Genomic DNA, 16,777 nt, shown 5'->3' on the forward strand with positions numbered 1-16,777 from the left:
TGCTAGACAATGATGCTTTGATAGCTAATGGACTCAGATAACATTACAGATTGAAGGATATGAGACTGAATGGTAGTCAGAAGCTATCTATCTGGATAACTGCTCCAACCTACAATGTAAGGCATTGTGCTGAAATTTCACTGACCAATATCAGTGATAATGACTCCTGCAGACACTATCAATTGGAACATATCCTGAAGTATGTGAGTCCATCAAGGCAGCACCTATAGATCCTGCCAGCCCTGTCTGATATGGTGAGGACAGAGTTAGTCAGCAGAGGCCATATTATATTAACTATATTCAATATTAACAATATTCAATAACTCCTAACCCTTTTCCCCAAACTATGTGTTGTAGTATAACCAACAGCAGACCATTAATGTGTGAAGTGATTTTAGGAACACTACACTGTATAAGAGTGAAGTTATTGAATATTGTTTAAAGTATGTCTTTTCGGTGTTGCACTTTGTAGACAGTCCCTGTGCACTCGCCTCACAGTTGGCTGTACATAGAAAATAATGTTATTTGTCCAGCTCAGAGGACAGATTGTTTTGGTGAAATTAAGGTTGTAGCTCATTGTCTACCTTAGAGGCCTTGTTTCTATTTTAACACTGTTTTGCTTATGAGTTATTGATGTGTTCATCACTCTGAAGCGTCCTCTGGAAACACTTTTGTTGTGTTGTGGTATTTCTAGCATTTTGTTAATGTGTTCTGTTGTGCTATTTGCAGCACCTTTTCTAAATGTTGTTGCATGTGTTGTCAAATTGATGAGGAGGTTTTCTTAATTGGATTTTGTTTTGTCTATTTGCATGTGTTTTATTAACCTGCAGCGTGTTTGACCTTGTCAGTCACCGTACTTACCTCATTAATTGACACTTTAGACACATTTAATATGAACATCCAACATTGTGACATCATTTGTATGACTGAAAATGTTCTCACAAACACAAGCAAACAATACATACAAAAACATAACATACTGGCATGCACAAACACATATACACAATTTTCAAGAAATGTTTTTGCTTTCTTTGTTTATTGTGTACCATCTTGCTGTGCAACTTCAGCTCCCCTTTATTATTATTATAAGAATGTCAGAGCTATGACCCTCATTTTCTTTGCAATTAAAAGTTTAAATATGAAAATCTGATCTTGCTTACTATGTGACATGTTGGCTCAGTATAGCATAACTGTCTTACAAACATTAGATCGCAGTTTTGATTCCACCTACAATTCTGTTGTCTTTAATAAAATGAAACTTGGTGCACAAGTTCTCCATGAGAATGTACATAAAATTTTGAAGCATAGCACCAATAACCCCACCTTGTGGCCATTAGTAAAACACCACCATACTACAAATTAACTATCATGTATCTTTAATGTAATATCTTATGGTTACCAAATTCAGCAAAGTTGTATGGATGGGGATGCTGAATAGTTCTGTAGCATTTGATAAAAATTTCACTTGTAAGTGACGCTAAAAGATTTTTAAAACTTGCTGCTGGAGCAGTAGCTTAGCTTTCACATGCATTTTCTCCAGGAAATGCACATTCTAGTTTATTTTTCTGTCCTGTTGAAAAGACAGCAGAGTATTTAAATAATGATAAATAAATCCAACTATCTGTGTACTTACAGAGCTTTGTTGGAGGCTTTGACCACTGGCAGCAACCTCAGAAGAGCCTCCTCTGAAGCAGAGTATTTCTTCAGGTCAAACACGTCCAGATCTTTTTCTGATGACAGTAAGATGAAGACCAAAGCTGACCACTGAGCAGGAGACAGTTTATCTGTGGAGAGACTTCCTGAACTCAGGGACTGTTGGATCTCCTCCACTAGAGAATGATCATGCAGTTCATTTAGACAGTGGAACAGATTGATGCTTCTCTCTGCAGACAGATTCTCACTGAGCTTCTTCTTGATGCACTTGACTGTTTCCTGATTGGTCTGTGAGCTACTTCCTTTCTGTGTCAGCAGACCTCGTAGGAGAGTCTGATTGGTCTGCAGTGAAAGACCCAGGAGGAAGCGGAGGAACAAGTCCAGGTGTCCATTTGGACTCTTCAGGGCCTCGTCCACAGCACTCTGGTGGAGATGTGCCATTGCAGATTCTTGTTTAGTTTCAGACTTCTGAGATGTTGTTTGTTCTTCTGCCAGCAGATTGACTCCAGAGTTGATGAATGTCAGATGAACATGAAGAGCAGCCAGAAACTCCTGAACACTCAGATGGATGAAGCAGAACACCTTGTCCTGGTACAGCCCTCTCTCCTCTTTAAAGACCTGTGTGAACACTCCTGAGTACACTGAGGCTGCTCTGATATCGATGCCACACTCTGTAAGGTCTGATTCATAGAAGATCAGGTTGCCTTTCTGCAGCTGCTCAAAAGCCAGTTTTCCCAGAGACTCAATCATCGTCCTGCTCTCTGGAGTCCAGTGTGGATCAGTCTCAGCTCCTCCATCATACTTGATGTTCTTCAGTTTGGACTGAACCACCAGGAAGTGGATGTACATCTTAGTCAGGGTTTTGGGCAACTCTCCTTCATCTCTGCTTTTCAACACATTCTCCAGAACTGTAGCAGTGATCCAGCAGAAGACTGGCATGTGGCACATGATGTGGAGGCTTTGTGATGTCTTGATGTGGGAGATGATTGTGCTGGCCTGCTTCTCATCTCTGAATCTCTTCCTGAAGTACTCCTTCTTCTGTGGGTCAGTGAACCCTCTGACCTCTGTCACCATGTCAACACACTCAGGAGGGATCTGATTGGCTGCTGCAGGTCGTGTGGTTATCCAGAGGCGTGCAGAGGGAAGCAGTTTCCCCCTGATGAGGTTTGTCAGCAGCACATCCACTGAGGTGGACTCTGTAACATCAGTCAGGATCTCATTGTTGTGGAAGTCAAGAGGAAGTCGACACTCATCCAAACCGTCAAAGATGAACACAACCTGGAGCTCTTCAAACCTGCAGATTCCTGCTTCTTTGGTTTCAGTAAAGAAGTGATGAACAAGTTCCACCAAGCTGTACTTTTTCTCTTTCAGCACATTCAGCTCCCTGAAAGTGAATGGAAATGTGAAGTGTATGTCGTGGTTGGCTTTGTCTTCAGCCCAGTCCAGAGTGAACTTCTGTGTTAAGACCGTTTTCCCAATGCCAGCCACTCCCTTTGTCATCACTGTTCTGATTGGTTCATCTCTTCCAGGTGAGGCTTTAAAGATGTCTTCATGTCTGATTGTTCTTTCTGGTCTGTCTGGTTTCCTGGATGCTGTTTCAATCTGTCTGAACTCATGTTCATTATTGACCTCTGCAGTCCCTCCCTCTGTGATGTAGAGCTCTGTGTAGATCTGATTCAGAAGGGTTGGGTTTCCTGCTTTAGCAATCCCCTCAAACATGCACTGGAACCTCTTCTTCAGGTTAGACTTGAGTTTAGACTGACAAACTGCAGGACTTCCTGAATGAATACACAAGAAATAAGATCATTTATTTATTCATAAAGAAAATCTGGCAGTTTAATTCACCTAAGGAATGCACATATGAATATCTTTTCCACCATCTCTTGAGACATCAGTAAATGTCTCATTTATCCAGCATGTTAAATCTTTATAGAAATCCTCTTACTGCTCTGCAGACGATCAGCCAGCCGCTTCTGCTTCATTCTCCTCAGGAAGTGCAGTGTGATCTTCAGAAATGCCTCTCTGTTGCTCCTCCTCTGCTCTTCCTCCCCATCATTCAACACCTCCTCATCCTCCCTCTGACTCTCTAAGCATTCTGGGTAATCTGAACTCAGATCCCTCTGCATCTTCTTCAGCTCGTTCTTCACAAAACTGACAATGTTCTCCTCCAGCCGCTGGAACAGAATACTATATGAATGACACAATCAAACTAAAATCATGAAGCAAACATCAGATCCATGTTGGACAGACTGACAATCCACTGGTCTACAAAGTGCAGCATGGAGATGATTGTGAACAGAATAGGTGTAAAAGTAGTTGTTGTACATGTACAGACCATAAATACGGAGTCCAGGTTTGTGTGATGTTGCTGGGCAGACTGACCACTGGGAACCTCTGAGCTCTCCTGGTCCACTCTGTGGAGGAATCATGAGGAACATAAGATTATTTTTGCACTATAGACTGTACACAGTTTTGGGCTTGTTACAGTGTTTGCTTTCTCTCATTATTTATTTCAGTGAAAACCAGTTGTAAACACTAATGTAAGCTGTGATAAGACACTCTGTCAGAAGAGATGACTGACTAACATATCTCATGAAGAAGTGTCAGAACAAGTCCATCTGGTTTAATAATCAGGTCGAAGTACCCATTGACCACTCATTCTTCAGGAAAGAACAGCTGAGTTCAGGGTAGTATGGACTAATGGATATTTATAGGAACACTGGCTATCTTAAAGCATCCCTACTCTGGAGTGGGAAGAGTTCTTGCAGCCAGTTTAGGATTCTTCCAGTAAAAGTCTGGTTTATGTTCTCATAAATATCGCAAGGTGACTGATAGTTGGAACACTTCAAGGCTTGTGTCATTACCAAACTCTCCTGATTGAAACATCAGTATAAAAGATGAAAAACTGAATATAAAATCAGAGGGAGAAAAGTTAATGTTACAGAGTTAAGTTTATGAATGTAATGTAATTTAATGTAAGTTCATTTTATGTAGTTAAGTTAAAGTTAACTACATCTCCCAAGGTAAATTCCACTAATGAACATCCAATCACAGAGCTTCACATTCTGTTGGGTGCTCCTGCTAAAGGCAGGCAAAAGCTAAAGATGGCATTTTGAAGAAACCTGATAAAATATCGAACAGTTTAAATTAGTTCACTTTCATGTTCTGGATCAGTTTGGAATATATTTGGGTTCCCGTGTAAAGTGTGTGAGCATCTAAAGGGAAGTAGAGAAATTACATGATCCCCAGGTCAAGAAGGGATTAGGAGGCCATTAACCTCCCAGATACGCAAAACAGTACAGGTCAATATGGCCGGCATGTAATGGTATACACCACCTTTCCTTTGAGCAAGGAACACACCCATACCAAATGCTCCAACAGAAGCCATGATGGCCAAATCTAAGAGAGATTATGTTTTTGTAATCCAGCAGAGGCAGAGCCCTACAATACTGACGGAGCTGCACTGGAGCAGTCATGCTACAAAGCAAACCCAAGATGTATAAAAACAATACAAAGAGTCTTGGTTTATTCTTCATAACAGGGTGACTGATTTTGGGCAGAGAGTTGTATTCAACTGCTCCCCCTCCTATCATGGCTAAACTTAGAAGTTTAGGCAGTTTCTGCTGCCTGGACCCTCACTGTGAGCATCCTGCTTGATGTACTGCTGCACTTTAGGGTGCATACTACAGTTAGCAGCAGAGATGTCAAAGATGTGTTCCATCAGAACGAATTGCTGCCAGAGGACAAACCTCTTTAATGGTTCCTATGGAGCAACATGCAGCAAGATGTCCAGCCAATTATGTATGAATGACAAGTTCTTCATTTTGGAACAACCAGCTCACCACTCTACACATTTGACCACAGTCAACCAGGGGAAGATCTGCGAGAAACAATGAAGAAGCACTTTTACATGGACAACTATCTACAGAGTTTTGCTTCTCCCAAGGATGCTAAGAGTTGAAAGAGTGCTGTAATGATTAAACAAGCTCCTGAAAGAAAGAGGATCTGATCTGAAGCAGTAGGTGAGTAATGACCCCAATGTGATTAGTCACCTTCTAAGAGGGATTGGACCAGAAAGTAATGAGCTATACTCAACCTTACCAGACAGACCCTCAAGAACTGGCCCTGGGGCTGAGATGGATTCTCCAGTCAGACACAGTTATGTACAATGGAGTCTTTACTACCTACAGTGAGGGACATTAACCAACTGTTGGCAAGCCAATATGATTGATCCATCAGGTTTCCTCATTCTTTTCATTACAAAGTTCTAGTGCAGCTGCTGTGGACGAAACAGAGACTGTGATGATCCACTATTGCGAAGTGACATTTGGAGGCCTGGAGAACCTGGGAAGGAGAACTGCCACACCTGGACAAGGTCAGCCTGCCATGGTGCTGTGTAGGCCTACAAATTTCACAGCCATCCCAATCTGACTAACCAGCTATCTAACAAGTTTAAAGCCCATATAACATTCTTCATGGCAATGAAAACTGAGGCTCATGGGTATTGTAGTATTGAGAGCCATTTACCAAACGGAGGAACAAAGTTGAAATAATTCAAACTGATGGTCAGAACATAAACATATAGTATACTGTATTTTCTCTAATAGTGGCTGGTCAATTAAAAACCGGGGGTGTGGCCGGGGGTGTGGTCGACACGAACAAATAAAGACCGGCCCCAAATACAGGCCAGGGAGGGAAAAAACAAGGATGGATTGAGACCGTATTCAGACCAAATCAGGTGTTGCGCACCGCTGCAGGGTTGTACGGTGGTGTGCAGGGGTGTGGTGTGTTTATTTGTGCTCTAGAAAGTAACCGCTGTGAAACAATTAGATATTTTTTTATTGATCTGATTCACTGCTTTCTTACCAGCTCCATCTCTTCATTCACTCTCTAGCCCCCTCTCCCTCTTTTTCTCTCGTCTTTTTTTAAAATGAGTTGGGAAACCGACAGCAAAGCCTAACTTTTCCTTTTAACGTTATCAAATGAAAGAAAATGTCCGCCCCGCTCCTCTTGGTGCCTGTTATAATGTGACTGTGGTTTGTAGGAATGTGCAAGTGCCACAAGATGGCGGTAGCTATATTTGAAGTACCATATAGGACCTGTACAAGTGTCAGTGACTAGATTTTCCATAACACCAATTCTACAACACTGTAGAGAGTGAACATGGCACCCACCAGACGGAAGTTTGACATCAAATTCAAAGAGAGTTTTACAATATGCAGAGGAAAATTAAAGAGCGAAAGCTGCAAGACCTTTTGACACTGACCCGAAAAGAATCAGATACTGGAAAAAACAGTAGCGTGAGCTGCTGTTAACTGACAAGAGGAGAGCACGGCTAGCTGGAGGTGGGAGGAAGAAAGTTAGCTTGGAGCTGGAGAGACAGCTGATTGATATTTGATATTTGATATTTGACTGTGCTGTTAACTGGCTATTAATGTTTATATCCAGCGTAACGTTACCTCAGATTTGTTTAGTTTTTATGTGACACTGGCCATATTTCCCCCCCAGTACTTGACCAGTCATACTTCACACAAGTTATATTGAAATGTTTGTGTAATGTTTCACGATAAAAGTCGGGAAATTAAGGCTTTTTATTTGATTAATAGCATAATGCATAATGCAGTAACAAAAATTTAACAATTTAACATATTAAAATATGAGCAAATATACTTATCAAATGGAGGGGATTAGAAATAAAGGCCTCTCTCTAATATAAGGCCTGGTGCCCTCTGCAGTTGAGGTAAATAAAGACCCCGGCAACTATTAGAGAAAATACGGTAGTTACATTATCTTGGAGACTGATGTGTTTCTGTATTGATGAACACTGAGGAGATCATTGTGGCAGGTTGTCCACTAATTGCAGGGTTGGCGGTTCAATCCCCTCCTGTCCACATGTTGAAGTGTCTTTAAGCAAGACACTGAACCCCAAATTGCTCCAAATGGTCATGAAGCACCTTGCATTATAGCTCGCTGTCATTAGTGTGTGATTGTGTGTTTGGATGCGTGAATCAGAAGCAAAATGTAAAACACTTTGGATAAAAGCACAATATTAACTCAGTCCATCCATCACTAAAGGTGCAACGTGTAAGAATTGGCCACATAGTTCAAACAAAAAAGGGGGCACCATAGCACCAGAGAGCCGAAAGCACAGTCCCCCCTTCACATTTTGTTGATACATTTAGTTAATTTTTGAATGTTTGAAACAAAAATTCTGGCCAAATCTTACACATTGCACATTTAAAGGAAAACTTTCAGCGGGGAAAATACTTTTGGGAAATTCCTTACACTTCACAACTATTCCACCAGTTACGTATTACCGTATTAATAGAATACTGTCACTGCAATCATATCTGTCCATACATGTTACCATTTACGTATTTTTGTGCACTTAACATTTAACAGGTGACACAATAATTTTTCGTTTCAGACAGAAAATGGTGGATTAGTTTGACCAGTTTTCTTCATAGAGTTGTTGAATATCAGTAGTAGAAGTGCGGTTATACTGGGCAGCTGTCCTTTTACATTCATTTACAGCTTACCTGATTGCAGCAGAAGGTTGTTGTCCTTTAAAATCATCGAAGCGACCCTTTGACCAGTCACTCTTCATAGACACACAGCTGGGTTCAGATCCAGGTTCACGTCCAGGTTCACGTTCAGATTCAGGTTGACGCTCAGGTCCAGAGGAGTCTGGTCTCTGATGGATTCTGGAAGAAGACCAGCAGAGAGAAAATTCACTGTTAACTATTCAGCTTCAGTAACAGTTCATTAACATGAACTGTGCTCCATCCTACAGGATCATTGTAGACCAACAGGAGCACTGAAGCCAGCTGTACATCTAACTGACCACTAGGGAGAGCTCATTGGTTACCAAACCATTAATGTAAAACACTGCCAATATTGTGTGTATCCATGGTTACCGTAGTCATTGATTTCACTGAGTTATAAAATGATTAAAAAATAATTCAAAACACTCTGGTCAACAGATGCCTCAATAAACATGAATTATAATCCTTCATAAAACAACTTGAGTATCAAAGTCCGGTATCAGAGTGAAATACTACATTTATACCAGACTCTCATCTGAAGATTCTACTTTTATAGTTTTATTATGAGTCAATGTTTCACTGCAAATATGCTCAGAGGCCACTTTATTAGGAACAATCTAATGCAATCAAATACAACAGCTCTGTCATAAATTCTACTTTTGCAAAGCTTCTACATTTTCAGTTTTTGTTGACATTGATAATTCTACTTTATGTTTGTTACTGAGGTCATAGTGGGTGGTGGTGGTGTACTGGAGTGCAGTATATTGAAAAGTGTTCCTAATATTCAGCTCTCCTCATGTTAATGGCATGGAAAAAATGTTAGAAACACTTATACATATATAGCACTCCAGTACACCACCATCACCCACTATTACGTCTGGTAGTACCATCGGGGCCTGGTACGAAATCAGGATCCAGACTCTTCTGGTTTGTGCTTCCTTGATGGTGGATGAGTTACTCGTCTCCATAAAGTGCGTTCGACTAACGACTGAAACTCAGCTCTTCTGTAAACACCTCAACACTTGAGCCCCTTCACCCTTTTAGCACTTTTTGTTGATTGTTGTATTACTTTCTTGTTGTTTATGGTATTTCTTAATGTACCCATCTATTCCCAGTCATTTCTTACTTTAATTATGTAAAAAAACAAACAAAAAAACTTTTATCTAACACTCTTTCTCATTTCACTTGTATCTGGTCAGCTACTTCAGAATTTGTACCATGGCTCTTTCTGAGTCACTGTCCTCTAATGTTTGATTGTCTTTCCTCCCTTGTAAGTCACTTTGGATAAAAGCATCTGCCAAATGACGAAATGTATATGTAATGCAATAGATGGATTGGTCCTCAGGGACACACAGCTGGGTACAGAGAAGTCTGGAATCTGCTGCTGGAAACTTTTCAACCAACAAGCTATCACAACAAGAAACAATCAGCAGAATCACATCTATCAGTCATTATTTGTCCATGTTCATACATACACATACCGTAGCTTGTGCATATAAAAGGTGATACAATCATTTCATGTTTCAGACAGAAAATGGTGGATTAGTTTGACCAGTTTTCTTCATAGAGTTGTTAAATAGAGTAGCAGTAGTAGAAGTGCAGTTATACTGGGCGGCTGTCCTTTTACATTCATTTACAGCTTACTTAATTGCAGCAGAGGGTTGTTGTCCTTTAAAATCATCAAAGCGACCCTTTGACCAGTCACTCTTCATAGACACACAGCTGGGTTCAGATCCAGGTTCAGATTCAGGTTCAGGCTCAGGTTTAGGTTCATACTCAGGTTCAGAGGAGTCTGGTCTCGGATGGATCCTGGTAGACAGAGAGGAAGACCAGCAGGGAGAAAATTCACTGTTTACTCTTCAGCCTCAGTAACTGTTGGAGAAACTAGGAACTATCAACAAGAAACGGATCAGCACAGTAAAGTTGAATAAAGTTTGATCCTCTTCACGCTGATGGATTTCTGCTCTCCTCACTCTGCCTGACTGATGAAGAAACTCTGTCACACATTAACATGAACTGTGCTCCATCCTACAGGATTATTGTAGACCAAAAGGAACACTGAGGCCAGCTGTACATCTCACTGACCACTAGGGGCAGCTCACTGGTTAATGTAAAACACTGCCTATACTGTGTGCATCATAGTAACCATAGTCCTTGATTTCACTGAGTTATAAAATGATTAAAAAAAGATTACCACTCTATCAAAGCACTTTGACCAACAAATGCCTCAATAAACATGAATTATGAGTTAATCCTTCATAAAACAACTCGAGTATCAAAGTCCAAACTGAAGTCAGGTTTCTGTATCAGGAATCTACTTTTATAGTTTTGTTATTATTCAATGTTTAACTGAAACACAGAGTCAGACTGAACAGTGAGGGTGAAACAGTATCAACTGTAATTTGAAGTGTTGAGTGTAATACCTTTCCATGTTGGTAACCTGCAGCACCTGATAAAGACAGAGAGACAGGTTCATTATTATTCTTCAGTCTGAGAGAAAAGTATTGAGTTGAGTATTTGCTATTGGATGAACTTTGTGTGATGTTGATTGGACTTAGATCATGGAAAAAACATTAGAGATTGTAATGAAGAGAATTCAAATCAAACAAAGACAAGAAATCAGTGATGAAATGATGAGAGTCTTCCTCTGTTCTACAAGTCAACACACCAACAAAGAGCAGCTTGTTTGTGATGAAGAGGAAACATCAGAGAAGAAAATTCAAACCAAACAAAGTTCCACTTACTCAACTTCTTCCCATGAACGTGGTCTCTCTGCAGATCTCTGCTGTCTGGACTAGGTCTGTTTAGAAAAAGAGCTTTATTCATCTGAGAGCTTCATCAGTCCTCTGTGTCGGCAGGCTGCTGTCACACTGAAAAACTAAATCCGGACACCAATAAAACCATAAACCAGTTGGAACCTGCAGCTCAAAGCTCAAAGATCAGCTGCTTTAATCAGCTGTTTTTAATAACACATATGTGATCTACAGCCGCCTTCCTGCTCCGACTCTAACATGCTGTAAAAACCTCAGTACAAATAAACCTCCTGATCACTGACAACAAACATCAACCTTTGTTTATGTTGAATATGTGAATTCAGACTGCAAAGAATAAAATGTAGATTTGATGGAGGCGCTCAGGAATCAGTTCCTCTATTTACAGTCTGCTATACGAAGTCAGAGCATAATAACCAGTAAGAGAGAGAGAGCTGCTGTGTGTCACCTGTCACATTTTGTGGCCTGATTAAGAGTCTCCGTCATGATGATCTCCTCACAGTGAAGTGTCTCAGAAATGACTGATTTTACAGCTCAGGTTGTGTTCAGGTAAATGCATTACAGGTACACTATGTGTCCTGGTGCATCACACCACATATTTCACAGATTCAGTGTTAATTATTTTAACATTAAGGGAATAATGTTGACAGCACAAACTCAGCAGAGGAAAGAAAGACTTCTCAGTGATCTATCAGGGGGAAAGAAGTCGATATCAGGAGGTGTAAAGCAACAAATCAACATTTACTCCAATGAAGTCCAGCTGTTTCCCATTATAGTTAATACTAAAATACAAGGACAAACTAAAAACTTAATCCAAAACTTCAACCCAGCATCAGAGAACAATTATTACCTACAATAAAACTAAGTCACATGACTGCTATGATTAAAAACTCATTACAACAACAGAATTTAATTAAATAAATAAAAATAAAAATACTATTTCAAATGAAATCTTGCAAAGTGTAAGCATATTTTATGATAAACTGTAGACTAATAAGATTATAGAGAAGGTTCATCATCAACTTTTTAAATGCTTCAAACACAGGAACTTATCTATGTAAAAAATAATTTATTAGCAAAATTATATTCTTCACAAGATATTCATCTTTTTGCATAAATATTCCAAAAACCGTCATACTATATTATACAGCTGAAATATATTTATTTATATTTTTAGAGCACAGCCATGAACACAAATTGTTCCAACGGGATGAATAAAATGTACCACCATGTATTTAAAAAGGTGATTTAATGATTCTGTCAAAATGTTCAAATATTTTGTTCAATATTAAATTTCAGGTTAAAGTTCATGAAATGGATTTAATCTGTTAATTGTTTAAAAATTCACTTCTGTTGCTTTTCAGGAAATGTTGAATATTTGGTCACAACTGTGAAGTGCTCAGAGTTGAAAAAAAGGAAAACAGAAGAGAAGCAGAGGGGGAAAGAGGAGGAGACGAGGAGCCTCAACACATGTTTAGCTTTAATATTATCACATGTGACTCACTTACAGCTGGTTTGTCTTTGATATCATAACTGGAAACACTTTTCAATGAGCTGATGATCCTTTCCAGGAATAATTATTGATTAATAATCATTACAGTTATACTGTAATGATACTGTGGAGTATTATTCTTCGTTGATAAAGCTTTGGCACTCTCTGGTGATGAAAAGATACTGCATGCTGTCAGTCAATGAATACAGATTACATTACATGTAATTCAACTGCTATAAATGCAAAGATCAGTCGTGATATTGATTTTTCTAAACTTGTTGACATGGACAGTCATCTTGAACCACTGGGACAGAGAGACCAGCTTCAGCTTTTTCTCTGGAAATTGGCTTTTAAAATTAATTGTGTCTCTCAGCATTGAAACATCTAAAGAGTCATCTACCACCTCAAACCATTTAGACACAGAGACTGGAAGTCTCCTTTGTTAGAACTTCTCAGTTATCTGAAAATAAACCTTCAAAATACTAAATACTAATACACTAAGACACACAGAGCCAATTTTACTGATGTTCATTGTCTTTTCACAGACATTTTCAGTTATCTTTTAGGTGTTGATATTCAAAATTCATAAAATCCTTAAAACTCCAGACTTAGCACTGTTTGGCTCATGATGGGCAGTTTTAAAAAGGATCAAATTAATGCAGCAGAAAAAGAGATAACCTCTTTAATCCTCTTTATTCCACAAGTTCTTCTTCCTTTGATCTCATATTCAAATATTAGCGGAGAGCAGGGACAGTTGTAACATTTTTTGCGATTTTCCCAATAAATCAAAAACCATTGGAACTGGAACAGTCCATTTGCTATATTATAAACTGCAATGTGTCAACTAGTGAAACAATGTATTTAAGTGGTTTTATGAAATATGTACAGGTTGCAAAATTGATTTAAATACAGTCACTCCACTGTTACAACTGTCCCAGTGTACAGGGACGGTTGTAAAATGTCAAAAATATACATAATTAACCAATCAAATACTCAAAATGAAAAAGATTATTTCTCATTCATGTTATTGTGACTATTCATTTCTTTTTAAAAAAAATAATAAATACCTTTTTTCACACTACATGACAGAAAAAGAGTGGAAGCCATCAAATTATAATGCAAGAAAATTATTTAATGGTCCTCAAAAAAGTTTAAACATGAAATCAAAATGGATTAGTTTGAGGACAAGCTCAGAATAAAACCTCTGGATGTCCTTCTGTTATAACACTGTGACTCTGTGCACAAGACAGCTGTCAGTTTGTTAGAGCAACTCCTGCGTTGAAATGTTTATTGCACATAATGTGTAATCTCATTGCACATTACTGTGTAATTGGTATGAAGCTTCAGACATGTAGGATCAATGAATAATGATCTCTTTTACTCATGTGATTGGTCCACTGATGGAACATCATTCCTATAATGTTGGAGATTATATGTTAATATTTCTGAGTGAGCAGCATCACTGAATGCTGTTGACCCAAGATACAAATAGACGTCTGAACATTTATCTACTGTATTTTATCCTTTACATCTTTTCAAGTGCAAATCACCAAACACATTATTACTGATCAGACTGTGACAGTCACGTCTCTGTGTCTTTGATATATATATGGTTTAAATCTTTAACTATATTTTTCATCTTCAGTTGCTGCTTCCTGTGTTTTGTCTGTCAGATTAAAGCTGAACAAATATATTTAAAATGTAATGTAGCTGCAGCCTGATACACAGTCAGATTCCACTTTATCATCATTAAGGAAATGTAAGTCTGATATTAATCCTGAATTAGTGGACGACACTGAATAAAACGTTGTTGACACTTTTCCCACTCTGACTCAGGCTCTTTTTTTTGGAAATAAATGTGCATGGATGTGGAAATCTATCTTTGCCACGACTGTCAGAGAAATTGAAACTAAATGTGAACAGAAACAACCAGAGAGAGGCGTGCGTGTGAGTGTGAGATTACATTAATCATTCCTGTAACCGAATTTGGGTCCAGAAAGCAGGACTAGTTAAGACTGGTGTTTGAGAATTTCCAGCAGATAACTTTATATGGCAGTTATTGTGGTAATATTAAAAATGTTATCTGGGTGTGCTGTAACAAGGTGACTGTGGTCAGGGAGGGGAGCTGCTGTGGACCCTAATTAGAATAAGTGGCTACACCTGTGCCTGATGAGGATGGGGAGGCACTCAGTATCTGGGTAGCGGCACTTGGTGCTGACAGCCAAGCCTAGCAGTGGGCCCACTGTGAATCTTACGTATGCCCAGGACAAGATGATCTCAATGGCCCACAGCAGGGGAATGGGATTGTTTAAGGGACTGTTTGTATGCAGCCTGTGTACGCCCTTATAATACTGGTTGCGTTGCACTGAAGTTTGATGAGTATGTGCAGTGCATTTTCCTGCGTGCGGTGCCCTAAAGGGATGTGGTGCCCGTGGGAGTCAACTGTGGTGTGATAAATATTGGCTTGATGCCCATACAGTCGTTATCAGCCTTCAAGGGTGGCATCTGAGATGTAAGATAGGACTTAGACTTTCTCTAGTTATCCTGTGTATATCTGGTTGGCCATGCAGGAATTTGTTATAATAAAGGTTTATCTCCTGGTATTACCTCTTCATTTTGATGTTTAATTACAGAAAGATTCAAGGCTTTAATTCAAATTTTAAACAATATTAGTCATAGAAATACAGAGACTTAAAAACCTAAGTTAAATATTATGTGAGTTCCTGCATTGTTACTGGTGTTACTGTTATTTACATTTGGTTCTAAAATATTTTTTCACTGTTTCCACACTTAAATTGTTGAATGTTTACTTGCTAACTACATTAACAAAAGTATTTTTGATTATGCCTCTTGAGGGGGTAAATTTGATTAATATTTTTTGTCAGAAATACAGTTGAATACCATTCAAATCCGTCCCACTTACACTACCAACCATCCTCAAGTACAACAATTAATAACAATTAATAATCTCCCCAAATTTTACCAGTGCAGATTATTAATAAGTCTAGACTCAAGTAGATCCTGTGTTGTACTACTCTGTGATATTGTGATTGTGACTCTGCAGCATCTGAAGGCAGAAGGACTGATATGTTGATTAATCCGCATCCTCTGAGAAGTGCCGCACCAGAGCGCAGTTACACACAGTCGTTCACTGTGTTTACCTTCATTAAATCACCTGAAAACGACACCAGGCTGCTACAGAATAACCACACACACTCTACACAGAGTATTCAGCATTTCATGAAGGAAATGTCAGGCTAGCAGGGCTCATTGGCCTCTTTTCCAACTCTCTTTCATCCTTGAAACATGTTGCAGTGTTGTAAATATTGCTGAAATAGCATCGGTCTGATATAATCATAAATGGTTTCATCAAATCAATTTCTTTTTTTTAAATTTCTATTGCTATTATAGTATCTAACTGATGAAAAAACTACCCCATATGTGTGTGGCTGCAGATTTGTGGTGATGTGTGTGTGATGTGCTATGAGAGCAGTGATGTGAGAGAGTATTTAATAATCACCACATCCACTGATCTACCTTCATCCAGTCCTTTTGTATGTTATGGTGCTGCACACACATGAACCAAAATAGTAGGTTTCCATAGAGATGCCCACACAGTCTGTGCGTCTAAGACCTACCACACTGCACTTGGCATTAATTATTCAAATTTCAACTGAGGGTGCAATGCATGCTTTTGCACCCTTGTAGAACCGGGCCTGTTATGTCATTGTTTTCAAAAGTCTCACTTGCCGCCTGTCCAGACTAAAAGACTAACAGTCCCGGAGTTGTCATACCGAAATGAAGTCAGCAGTGTTTTCAAGTCTCCGTTTTAGGGGTTCGAAAACGCTGGATTAGTGTGGATGGTGGGCGGGATTAAGTGGGAAAATTGCCTCAGACATCAGTGTCTTCAGTATAACATCACAGCAACAACAACAACAATAAAAACAGATACATCAATCAAATGCACAGGCCCATCTATATTATAAAACTGCACTTATAGAATAACACTCACTGTTATAAATTAAACTACCCACAAGTACTGAGCACTTTATTAGGAACACCTGTACAATCTAATGCAATCCAATACAACAGCTCTGCCAGAAATTCTACTTTTACGAAGCTTCTACATTTTTAGTACTTCAGTAATTCCACTTTATTGTTATCATTGAGGTCATAATTGGTGGTGGTGGTGTACATACACTTTTCATATAATGTTGGATGGCATTTACTGTGACTTATCTGCTAATGAATTAATTAATGAAGCTTCCTCTTAAATTCAGTCAATGCAAGTCAGTGAATGTATGCATGTGTGCTGC

General features: G+C 39.1%; 1 protein-coding gene across 1 annotated transcript in view; it reads right to left on the reverse strand.

Moving 5' to 3' along the window:
• Nucleotides 1–8,452, reverse strand: part of LOC137180779 (NLR family CARD domain-containing protein 3-like) — a 12,917-nt gene extending 4,465 nt beyond the window's left edge. Inside the window, exons 1-5 of the mRNA XM_067586028.1 lie at nt 8,445–8,452; nt 8,193–8,357; nt 3,989–4,067; nt 3,599–3,827; nt 1,634–3,431 (exon numbers count right to left, since the gene is read on the reverse strand). Of these exons, the coding sequence (XP_067442129.1) occupies nt 1,634–3,431; nt 3,599–3,827; nt 3,989–4,067; nt 8,193–8,357; nt 8,445–8,452 (2,279 nt within the window). The remainder of the gene's footprint in view (nt 1–1,633; nt 3,432–3,598; nt 3,828–3,988; nt 4,068–8,192; nt 8,358–8,444) is intronic.
• Nucleotides 8,453–16,777: the final 8,325 nt, after the last annotated feature.

Source organism: Thunnus thynnus, chromosome 4 (assembly GCF_963924715.1).
Source record: "Thunnus thynnus chromosome 4, fThuThy2.1, whole genome shotgun sequence".
Taxonomy (NCBI): domain Eukaryota; kingdom Metazoa; phylum Chordata; class Actinopteri; order Scombriformes; family Scombridae; genus Thunnus; species Thunnus thynnus.